The sequence below is a fragment of the Schistocerca cancellata genome, chromosome 2 (assembly GCF_023864275.1).
Source record: "Schistocerca cancellata isolate TAMUIC-IGC-003103 chromosome 2, iqSchCanc2.1, whole genome shotgun sequence".
Taxonomy (NCBI): Eukaryota; Metazoa; Arthropoda; class Insecta; order Orthoptera; family Acrididae; genus Schistocerca; species Schistocerca cancellata.
This window is the reverse complement of record NC_064627.1, coordinates 944879924-944892826: the sequence shown is the minus strand read 5'-3', so window position 1 is coordinate 944892826 and position 12903 is coordinate 944879924. Positions and strand designations below refer to the sequence as shown.

The 12903-nt window shown below is 38.9% G+C and overlaps 1 protein-coding gene across 4 annotated transcripts in view; it reads left to right on the top strand.

Moving 5' to 3' along the window:
• LOC126162914 (endoplasmic reticulum-Golgi intermediate compartment protein 2) overlaps window positions 1–10821 on the top strand; it is a 93973-nt gene extending 83152 nt beyond the window's left edge. For all 4 annotated transcript variants that reach the window (XM_049919726.1, XM_049919727.1, XM_049919728.1 and 1 more), the window contains exons 6-7: window positions 4229–4489; window positions 9179–10821. In XM_049919726.1, coding sequence (XP_049775683.1) covers window positions 4229–4489; window positions 9179–9435 — 518 coding nt within the window. In that variant the 3' untranslated portion in view covers window positions 9436–10821. The remainder of the gene's footprint in view (window positions 1–4228; window positions 4490–9178) is intronic.
• The last annotated feature ends 2082 nt before the right edge of the window (window positions 10822–12903 follow it).

Below are 12903 nucleotides of genomic sequence, written 5' to 3'. Positions count from 1 at the left end.
GAGTACGAGTGTAGGACAGTAAATCTTTGACGAGTGCTGTTTGGTTGAATCTGGCAGTAGGGCTGAAGGTGAGGCCTCTGGATAGGACAGAGGTTTCGGATTGGGAGAGAGGTTTGGAGGTAAGGTTAACTACTGAATTAGGGTGTTGTGGTTCCAGATTGTGTTGATTAGAATTTTGAGAATTTGGGGGGAATGGAGCACACACACCCATATCCGTCCGCACATACACAGACACAAGGAGACATATGTAAAGGCAAAGAGTGTGGACTGAGATGCCAGCCGAGGCAGAAGTACAGAGGCAGAGATGTTGTTGAATGACAGATGAGGTATGAGCAGCAGCAACTTGAAATTAGCGGAGGTTGAGGCCTGGTGGGTAACGGGAAGAGAGGATATACTGAAGGGCCAGTTCCCATCTCCGGAGTTATGACAGGTTGGTGTTAGTGGGAAGTATCCAGATAACCCGGATGGTTTAACACTGTGCCAAGATGTGCTGGCCGTGCACCAAGGCATGTTTAGCCACAGGGTGATCCTCATTACCAACAAACACTGTCTGCCTGTGTCCATTCATGCGAATGGACAGTTTGTTGCTGGTCATTCCCACATAGATAGCTTCACAGTGTAGGCAGGTCAGTTGGTAAATCACGTGGGTGCTTTCACACGTGGCTCTGCCTTTGATCGTGTACACCTTCCGGGTTACAGGACTGGAGTAGGTGGTGGTGGGAGGGTGCATGGGACAGGTTTTACACCAGGGGCGGTTACAAGGGTAGGAGCCAGAGGGTAGGGGATTTCATAGGGATGAACCAAGAGGTTATGAAGGTTAGGTGGACGGCGGAAAGACACTCTTGGTGGAGTGGGGAGGATTTCATGAAGGATGGATCTCATTTCAGGGCAGGATTTGAGGAAGTCATATCCCTGCTGGAGAGCCACATTCAGAGTCTGATCCAGCCCCGGAAAGTGGGGCACTTTTGGGGTTCTTCTGTGGGAGGTTCTGGGTTTGAGAGGATGAAGTTATTTGCTTCTGTACCAGGTCGGGAGGGCAGTTGCGGGATGCAAAACCTGTTTTCAGGTTGTTTGTGTAATGGTTCAGGGATTCTGGACTGGAGCAGATTCGTTTGCCTCGAAGACCTAGGCTGTAGGGAAGGGACCGTATGATATGGAATGGGTGGCAGCTGTCATAATGGAGATACTGTTGCTTGTTGGTGGGTTTGATGTGGACGGATGTGTGAAGCTGGCCATTGGACAGATGGAGGTCAACGTCAAGGAAAGTGGCATGGGATCTGGGGTAGGACCAGGTGAATCTTTGCCTCTGTACTTCCGCCTCGACTGACATCTCTGCCCAAACTCTTTGCCTTTACAAATGTCTGCTTGTGTCTGTATATGTCCGGATGGATATGTGTGTGTGTGCGAGTGTATACCTGTCCTTTTTCCCCCCTAAGTAAGTCTTTCTGCTCCCGGGATTGGAAGGACTCCTTACCCTCTCCCTTAAAACCCACATCCTTTCGTCTTTCCCTCTCCTTCCGTCTTTCCTGATGAAGCAACCGTGGATTGCGAAAGCTTGAATTTTGTGTGTGTGTTTGTTTGTGTGTCTATCAACATACCAACGCTTTCGTTTGGTAAGTTACATCATCTTTGTCTTTAACGGTAGATGTAAAGTAGATAAAAATTAGACTTAAATGTCTTGGGGAAAATTTAATTATAAGATCATATAAATGTGTCAGACTAACAGGAGACACTAAGTGAAATAAGAGCATCACAAATGCTCACTGACTTATTTACCGCATGACAGTGTGTTCAAGAAATGTCCTAAAAAACAAACTTATACATACTCAAAGAAGTTTGCATAATATATTGTGAAAACATAATTAAAGAGTGCCTGGCACTGATTTTATATGCAGAAATGACAGATATTTTCATCACCCTACATATTGCTTCCATGTGACAGTAAAATTGAAGTAATAACATTGTGTGCAGATGTGTAAAATCTGTCATTCTTCTCATGCTCCCCCAGTACATGTAATGTGTGTACTTTGATGTTCAGCAAAGTATAAATGTAGTTGCAGAAGTGTTAGAGATATAGGTAACTATTTTCTTGGAATATTTTCTTTATTGTAACCGAGGAAGCAGCAGCCCCCCCGCCCCCCTTTTTTTCCCAAAATAATTTCTTTCCTGCTAATTTACTAGGTTACATCAACACAAGAAGTATTAAACAGTGTTGTTAACACTTTTTAAGCATTATTTTTCTAAGAGCTGGATCCCTAGTTTGGGACTACATTGTCTCACTATCAGATGTTATAAAACATGGACATCATTCAATAAATCACAGTAGTACACATACTGACAACCATATAAAAATATTTATATCACCCTGTAGTATAACATATCTCAAATCTTCTGTGTCAGTAGTTCCCAACCTTTCTGATACTATTACCCCTGAGTACAATTAGATATTGGCTAGCAGACACCCCACCATCGACAACATCAGTACGTAATCAAACATTAGAATGAAAAAGAATTTTCTTTGAACACTTTTATTTTTTTAATGATGAAAGAATAATGATATTTAGTTTTTGTAGGTGCCTTATTAAATCCCAAAATAATGAATCAATGAGACAATAGGTACTGCTTAAGTCTAACAACATTTTATTTATATTTATAAAAAGTTGAAGTAATTCTCAATGCATTGTGAGTGCTATATACAACTCCTCCTCAGAAAAGAAAGCAAATTATCCTCTTTGATGGTAGATATTTATTACAAAAGGTGCTTTCTCTGCACCAACCGTCTCCCTAGTGACACTTGATTCATTCACAACCCTGCAACCACATCTGAAAATCAGGCAGACCAAAGAGTGTACACTGTACCTACTGCTTCTGTACCACTGTTTTCCTGGACTCTTTACCCCTGGACTGGTAAAAATTGGAAGACTTTAGGCTGCTGATGCTTTGCGTGTGACCACTGCCACACAGCAGTGTAGTAGCCATTACATAATTGCAGCTGTATTGTGGTCTCATTTTGATCCTTTATTGTAGAAAAGTGATAATAATAAAGCAGTGAACTGGTTCACTGTGGAACTACATACAGATTGGAGAAGGAATTTTCATGAGATATTTAAGCACGTATGTATGAATTTCACTGTCACAGATGGACAATAGAAAATATATGTGCAGTAGGTGGACTGTGTGAGGAACAAGGAAGATGCTGTACATATATTCGTTTCACAAGCCGTGACCTCCACCACATTGTCTCACGCATTAATGCTAGCATTTGAAATAAAAAAAAAATAATATTGGTAACTATTGTAGTCAGTATTACAGTTTTATGAAATAGAGTTGATAATAATAATGATCTTTAGAAAATAGTTCAGTTTCGAGAGCCAAACGCTGCTGAACTCCATTTTTTTTTCCTTTTTTTTCCCTTAGAAAATTTCATTTTATCCCTCAGAGGGTAATTACCCCAGGTTACGAACCACTGTTCTATGCCATTAGGCACCGTTGGAAGTAAAAACCCAGCAGCAGGTATGCATTGCCACACACAAAACTCTTTCTAGAACATCTCACATTGGTGTTTTGTACTCTCAAGGCACAGTTGTAAACCAAAGGCAGCTGCTTTTGCCTACCAAAGATAGTACTTTCCTGCAACACAAATGTGACAGTCCCCAAAAATGCTAATGCCTATCATAAAATCTATCCACATTACATGTCAAGTATTAGAAAATTCTAAAAACAAATACTGCCCATGTGACGGAACGTGTGCATCCATATAGAATGGCCAATAGAAAGTATAAAATTCAAGCTACTAATTCAGAGAAGTTTGGTGGCTCCCATCCGTGGAGGATGACACTGCTTGCTGCTGGCATTTTAATTTTGATGGTGCCTAATGGCATAGAAGCTCTATGGTGTTACACTACATGACAATATAAATAGTTTCATGTGATTGCCAGTACATGTAATATTGTGATTTATTGATTAGTTTCATTGTTTTATAGTATTTGATAATTTGGTCCCAAAATATGTTGTGCTAAAAGTGTTATGTATTTGACAAGTGGTGGTGTAACATTCTTAGTACCAATTTATGAGACAGTTGTAAGATGGTGTCACAACAGATACCCTGTTACCAGTTTTCAGCACTGCTATCTGGCTGGAATCTCGAAAGCTTTTCATCAGCAGCAGCCCTATACACTGGGAAAGTTTACAGTCACACTTATTGTTTTTATTTTTTTCTTCTTTGCAGATATGATGCTTTATCAATATTTTGTGGATGTTGTGCCCACTGATGTAGACACTTTCCTCAGAAGGATGACTACATATCAGTATTCTGTTAAAGACCATGAGAGACCAATCAATCACATGAAAGGTTCTCATGGTATCCCAGGAATCTTCTTCAAGTATGATATGAGTGCACTTAAAGTGAAAGTTATTCAAGAGAGGGATACATTTGGACAGTTCATTGTTCGACTTTGTGCGTCTGTTGGTGGCATTTATACAACTTCTGGTAAGTTGTTTCACTAGCCTTATTATTGTTGATGTTACAAATATATATCAGCAGAATTATGGTATAAATACGCAAGATAATTATTATGCTTTATACATGAACATATTGCGACTTAAAAATTTGTAAGTGACAATTTTTGTATTGGATACCAACTAAACATCTGCACCAGATATTAATCAGTACATTTATATTCGAGTACAACTAACTGTCGAACCAGCCATTTTACACTGAGACTTTTGCATTGAGTCTACTTCCAACTCCTTATATTGAAATAATTGTATACAACTTTTGAAATGGTTTCGTAGTATCAAAGTTAGAGGAAGTTAAAAAATAATGAAGTGTACTCATAAATGGATAGGAAAAGAGCGAGGCAATTATATACTAGTTCCTTAAAGGATATGACAACAAGAAAATTTACTGTGTAATGTTTGCTACACTAGGTGACAGAATTGTTAATATTTTACACTCACTAAAATTTTGCGTACATAAATAAATTCAGTTCTAAAGTATTAATGTGAGTGGATTCAAGTAAGATTCTGTGAATGCTACAAATCATTTATTTTAACTTTGAAGCAATAAAAATGTACCATTTAGCAAAGCACATGATGTATTTTTGCAGCATAATGGATGATTCATTAAGTTTTGTTATCCAGCTTGTGTATGAGAGAAATTTGAGTTTATCAACAGTGGTTTATACACTTCGACACACACCAAAAGATGAGTTGAGGAGTATAAGTGTAGATACTGTCTTTATCTGTATATCTTCTGACCATCTTCTGACTGAGCCTGCAGAGTGAAGCAGTGGGTGTAGTCGCTTTTTCAACCTGTGTGCCATGCCTTGGCACATGCAGCTACAGAAGCTAACAGCTCAAGAGATGTGTATTTGACAACAAAGAAGCAAGTCTTCTGACAGGCTGAAGAACAGATACTAAAATCAAATCAGTGACAGTGAAACAGGGATAAATTCAAGAGATGATTGAAGGATTGGTAAGATTACAAGATTTTTAAACCTGAAATGTTATCCTCAGTGATTGAATTCTTTGTGACATGCCTCTTTACCTGCTGAGTCTTAAAAGAATGAAATAGATGCCAGAAGCTTGATGCTGACATAGCCACAGAATTGCCAGTATTGATATAATGTTCTGCCTCAAGCACTTCTATCAGACAGTAGAAGACAAATGTACCATTGATGTTCAACATCTTCCTCATGAACAATTGGAGTCATCTGTGTGCTGTATGAGAAGCCACACTCACATGGGAGCTTGTAAACTGCCACATTGTGGATGATCAAATCATCCATTGCAGAACAGAGAAGTGGTCCTGTCTTGGGTGAGATATGAAACATACCAGCTGGCCTTTGTATGTACAAGGACTTCTATCACATGGCAAGAAAGCCAAGGATTTTAACCTGTTTACTTAGTCAGTGTATTAAACAATGGAAAGTCCAGGGTGAAATAACAACAAAAATGACAAAGATGGATTGGACAAGCACAGTTTACATATTAAAACAGTAAAATATGACATAATGAAAAGTATTACTCTCATAGATGTTGAAACATGGACTTAAAATATGATGATGCATTTCTGTTTTACAGTGTGTCCTAATATAATGGAGCCACAGTGGCATCATAACAAAATACACACAAAGTCAGCTTAGCAACATTGCACATATTTAAAATGTAGTGTAAACTGCAGATTGCTACCCACTGCATAGAGGTGGTGTTGAGTCCCAGACAGGCACAACGAAAAAGACAGCTAAACATTTAAGCTTTTTGACAAAAAAGTCACTTTTACGCAATAGAAAACACGCACGCACACACGAGACTACTGTCTCCAAGAACTGGGGCCAAACTGCAGACTCTGACTCCATCCGACATGTGCAGCAGTGCGCTTGGGTGTGTGGTGGGGATAAGGAGGAGGCATGAGGTGGGGAGGGGAAAGATGCCGTACTGCATCTGTGAGGACTCTGTCGGTGGGATGGGAAGGATATTCCTCACTTCAGGGCAGAAGGAAAGGTAATCGAAACTGTGGTGGAGGATGTGATTCAGTTTCTCCAGTTCTGGGGGGTACTGAGTCGCCAGAGAAATGCGTCTTTGTGTGTATGTGTAAAGTGGTGAATGACCTGAGTTTAGTAATGCAATACTCTGCATCCGTTTAGTTAGATAGGATGGAAAGCAGTTTTATATAGAAGCCTGTTCTTATCAGCAATACTACATGCTCCAAAATTTTTGGGATGTCAGTGCTCTATGAAGATGGAGGCAGCTATTTACTTGCCGATACAAATCCTAGTTGATTAGATTGTGATACACTATATGTTCTACATCATTACAGTGTAACAAAATTTCCAAAAATGGCAGCTAACCATCTTTAAGACTTCCATAGTATAGTTTCATGGATTAAAAGTGGTTGGTTCAAAAACACATGTAATAGTTGTGATTCTTGAGTTTCTCCCGGCGTATTTGATAATCAAAATATCCACGGGTATGCTGCCGGTCTATAGTGTCCAAAGGGCACAATATTTCGGCGATCAAACATGTCGCCATCATCAGGTGAACTGACGGACTGAGCTCCTGTGAACGTGCCGGCACGGAGATCCGTACGCTATGGCTGCTCAGAGGGAACTGGGTTCGGTCGCGGCGGCGGCCGATTTAAATACCCTCCGCCCGCAGCGCGCTCCCTTCGCACGAGGATTCTGGTACAGACGTCGAGATACTGGGACAGCGTTGTTAGAGAGGGCATCGAAATTCGCACCAATGACGACCTCATAAACCGGGACTGTGGCTATAATCTTAGCAAGGCTTGGGAACCAGCGATCGGGTTAATCAAGAGTAAATCGAGCAGACGTATAGTTGTGACGACCACGGCGGACAGAGCCATCACACCGATGTCATCTCAGACGCCGTCGCAATCTGTTCCACCGCGCGACCGTGGCGCTGGGCGCGGACGGCGAAGGGAGCGCGCCGCGGGCGGAGGGTATTTAAATCGGCCGCCGCCGCGACCAAACCCAGTTCCCTCTGAGCAGCCATAGCGTACGGATCTCCGTGCCGGCACGTTCACAGGAGCTCAGTCCATCAGTTCACCTGATGATGGCGACATGTTTGATCGCCGAAATATTGTGCTCGTTGGACACTATAGACCGGCAGCATACCCGTGGATATTTTGATTACATGTAATAGTTCTTTGCCATGGAATTGCACTATAGACTTCATGAATATACATCCAAAATACTGCAGATTTCAAATCTGTATAATACAGTGACCTTTCTTCAAGGCCCTGCATAAGTAAACATGTAGCTAAGCATAACATGGACCTACCACAGTAATGTCAGTCTGTTGGCTAACTGAGAATGTCCTTACCACCACTTTAGGTCACAAATAGCAAGAGTCTGCTTTTTAAAATTTTATTAACATATTTTGGGTATGGCCCATTCTCAGAATGTCAGAGAAAAACCTTATTATAGAGTATCATGTCAAACGGTATGTATTGTAACACTGTTGAGCACCAGTGCTACTGTAGATACCTTTTGACATGATGACCTGTATTAAGATTTTTGTATGATATTCTGATGATCATGTCAGATGGTACCTATCATAAAATGTTGAGCACCAATGTTGCAATAGACACCATTTAACATGATACCCTGTATTAAGGTTTTTTTCCTGATATTCTGATGATGGCCCATGCCCAAAATACTTAATAAAAAATTTCAGCAGCAAGCAATATAAAGTGATGATAAAGGGATGCTCAGTTATTTGTAATAGTATAAGGCCTCCTGTGCAGCTTTATGTTGCAATTTAAATGGTCTGTTGGCACCCTCAGAAAATGGTCAAAAAATATACAGTCAGTGAAGGAGGTGGAGCTATTGCAGCTGCACACCTGAAACTTAATGGTTCACACATACTCTGTAGTTCATCTTCAGTATCGTACTTTGATCCAGGTTCTTGCCTTTCACAGGTAGCATACTACCAATTGTATTATCCAAGCATGCCTCACGGACCAACTTATTACTGTGTATGTCCCAGTAAACTGCAGGAATATCTCATTTCATTAACATCCTTGGGGTTTTCATTAAGAGAAATTCTCTGCTGTGTTTTGGGAGTATGGATTTTGAAAATTTTGAAGAGTAACTAGTGGCAAGTTGAAGCATTTAAGTCAGTTTATGAGGTCATAATAAATAATGGAACTGCTAGTGCTCTGTATACAACAGGCATAGACCTTGGTTGAATTCCAGACACAACACAGTTTTAACACACAAATTCATTACAGCATGTGCTCTACTAAAGAGTAAAAATATTGTTATCCCATTTTAATTAATTGGGTAACTAGAGTTAGCTCCTAGCTTTAGCATAGTGGCCTTGAATGTAGTAAAATTCTGAATTCTGTAAGTCCAGAAGACTGTCCTCATTCATTGCAGATTACACGTACAGGCTGGTGAATGTTATTCAAACAAGAAATGACTGCAAACCTAATAAATGCAGGAGAAAGGCTTTGTGTGCATCACAAACTATTTCTGTCACATATTGAAAGACACTCTGTTTTGAGAGCTCACACTTCAAAGTGTTATACATACAACACTTTTCTAAATTAAACATTAGTGTATGAAGTGAAGTATAAATTAGCAGAATAATGTTGCTATGCTATCAATGAGATTAATAAAATACTTAACAAGTTTCAACTCTCCTGTTACAGGCATCATAAACAGTGTTGTGCAACTGCTGATAGAATACCTTGCAAGCAAATTGTGGAAGAAGACAAACACGAAAAGTGATACATTAGAACATAAATTAGTGCAGGAGGAAATAAGAACTACAACCACCTCATCTCTTTTACTTCCAAATAGTGTGCTGCACATTCCAAGTCAGCAAGTCATGAGTGAGGTGCCTTTGCTTGTAACAGATAATGGGACAAATGCAGAACTACCATACAGCACTTCCCACGTATCATAACAGTGTGATGCAAGCTTGTGGTGTTAAAAGATTTGTTATGAGTGATTCAGAGATACTGTTTCACTGGATGGTTCTGTGATCTGATAGCTATACGTGTAAAGTTGCCTTAGAATTTGTATCAGCTTGTGGCAGTTGTCAGTTTAGTTTGTTTTATAATAACACAATGAAGGAAACTCGGGTCAGAAATCAGTGCCATGATGCAAAGTAATTAAGATCACATCTGCCAATGGCATTAGTCTGAGGGACGCTATTTCACAACAGCAGATAATTTTAAATCCTACGTGAGGTATCAAAATGCGTGATTGAGAGATACGATAAAACATGAAAACTTAGTTATCTTTTTGTCTTAACAAAAATTACTTGCGCTCTCTCTTTCTTTTTTTTTTTTTTTTTTTTCCCCATACACATTATGGTGAGCTGATTTTGCAGTTATATGGAAAGAATTTACCTCAGAATGAATTTCCTTGGTCCTAGGATTCTTTACTCATTTAATTAACCAGTGCAACTCAATGAAATAAATTGTCTTTCTCCAAATAATTTTCACTAATTTACAGGACTTCATGGCTAATAAATGGACAAAAGACACAATCAGTCTTACAGTATATTATGTTGACAATTTTTTTGGCTTAATATGTCATTGTGTAATATGGATATGTGTGGTATTGATATTCCTATGCAAATGTTCTACATTTGATCTCCCTTTGTAATCAAGTAAATTATTGCTTGCATGGATGTTTCAGTGTGATGTAAGGTATAAACAAACCTTTTGGAAATGTATTGCAAGCTGATGAGCCACTTTCTGTTGGGAAATATTTGGATGTACTATTTTCATTACATTTATTTGATTGCTCACCCAGTTACCAGTACCTATTTTCTGTATAAGAATCTTCTTTTTCTTCCATTAGTCAGTACACATTATGGTACTTTGCAGCTTCAAGTATGCACCTTGTGGATCCATCTCATTGATACATAAAGCTTATATTTTGTGCAAAACATTTAGTACTCTGAAGTTAAGCTGGGTGGATTCTTGCATTATTTATTGAAACAATTAAAAAACATCTTCAAGCATGGTGTGTAACTTCCAAGTGTTTGGTGTGCCTACAATATTTATCAGTTAATGTATTGGAAAGAAAAAGAGATCTCAAATCTGATCTTGTTGCTGTATGTATTGTATGAGTGTGCTATGAGCAATTTGTTTGTCATTTTGTGATTTTTCAATGAAATGTTACATTTTAGGTTATTTGAATAACTGTGAAATTTATTTGGTTTGATTTACAAATGTGTCTTATATTGTTGCGTAATGTGCAGTTACAAACACTGTGAAAGTATCCTGTTATTCTGAATACTTGTCAGTCAGTTTTGTTACAAAAAATGAAAAAAAAAGAACAGTTGAGTGATAAATACAGTTCATCAAAGTTAATGTGGGACAGCACAAATATTAGGAATGCACACTTAGAAGAAATTTCATGGAAATGACAGAAAAAAAAGTTTGATTATTAAATCTGGGGTTAATAATCAATCTAATTGTTTGAGTGAGGTAACAAAGAAAAAAAAATAAAATAAAAATATTTTCATGCATGGTTTTGCAAATTGATGTTCAGTTACACTTCATTTGTATTCCTTTCCTGTTTGTGGATATTGTGTGTTGTGGGAAGTTGTTTTATTTTTTGCACTTTTATTAATTGAAAACAGTCTTCAAAAGTTTACAGAGACTAAATGACTGTGTTTATATCTTTGTATAGAATGTGGCCTAGTTTCATGAGTGCATGAGAGAAGAGAGAATGGTATATCCTAAAGCCTTGGATGCCGTGTGTATCTCATTTATCACATTAAGTCTATCTTAAGAGTTGCTTGTAGCAGAATACTACTCTAACTTGTGCTTCCAGTTTTGTATGGACTTTAATCTATCGCTCTTCCCACACTCCATATGCGAATGGAATGGGAAGAAGCCCTAATAACCCTTTACAGTGAGAAGTATCCTCTGCTATGCACTGTTGTTAGCAGAGTTTAGATGTAGATTATATAGGCTGGCCCATAATTATGTATATGATGTTTCAAAGATTGTGGTGAAGAATCCAGTAACATAAACTTGAAGACAAGCAAGTTACTCTCATACCTTTCCTCACAAGAAATTTAATCTCTGCTCTTCAGCGCATGGTCCACCAACACACTCTCCAAATATGATCCTATTATTTTATGGACTGTGTTAGTGTGCTACAAGCAAATTGTTTGCCATTTTGTGTTGTTTGAATAATTGTGAAATGTATTTGTTCTGATTTATTAGTGTGTCTTACGGAGATGAAGAGCATTATCACATAGCAGTTTGACACACCTGTACTGGTATCCTGTGGAACTCTTTGTGATAACTTCTTGTAGTTTTGCCAAGTTGCATATCTGATGTTGATACACTTTGTTCTTTAAAACATATTGACATGTTCTCCCAAACCTTGATTTTCGTTCAGCATTCCCAGCCATTTTTCTACAAACTCAAAATGCTTATCTGGATCATCATCATTAAAATCATTTATCAAATGAGCATGATGTGGCCTTAATTTCTGATTCTTCATTATTCTCTGCAGTATTGTATGTGAAATATACAACTCTCTGGACGTACCCTTCACATGAAAAACACTACTAGTAGCATAAAATTTAATTTTTATTCTGGAGATTGTTAACACGGAGGGGCATTTACTCCAAATTCGACTGTGATGCTCCACCTCACCTCTGCGTAATTGTTTGTTGCAGAACACAAATGCACAAACTGTTACAGAGACAATAGTTCTACATCTACATACATACTCTACAAGCCGCCGTATGATGTGTGGCGGAAGGTACCCTGTACCACTGCAGGTCGTTTCCTTTCCTGTTCCACTCACAAATTTCCTGTATCATTGAGGTCCTTACACGAAATGCATGTTGGTGGCAGTAGAATTTTCTGCAGTCAGTTTCAGATGCTGGTTCTCCAAATATACTCAATACAGTTACGTGAAAAGAACGTCACCTTCCCTCCAGGCATTCCCATTTGAGTTCGCAAAGCATTTCAGTGACACTTGCATGTTGTTCAAACCTGCTGGTGACGAATCTTTGAATTGCTTCACTGTCTTCCTTTTTAATATGACCTGGTACAGATCAAATGCTCGAGCAATACTCAACAGCAGGTCCCACAAGTGTCCTTCGTGCAATCTCCTTTACAGATGAACCACACATTTCTGAAATACTCCCAATAAACTGAAGTCTGTCATTCCCCTTCCTTACCACAATCTCACATGCTCGTTCCAACCATGCTGTCTGGCTCACACTAATAGTTCTAAGTTCTGCGACCATTATCCCCACTCTCAGGCTACACTGTTTGCCACATCGAAACTCTTTGTTCAGAATTACACATACTACAGTCAGTAAAACATCATCAGGGTATATACGTTACACGACAACTGGGAAAAACCTGGGAATTTTTTCATTGTACTAGTT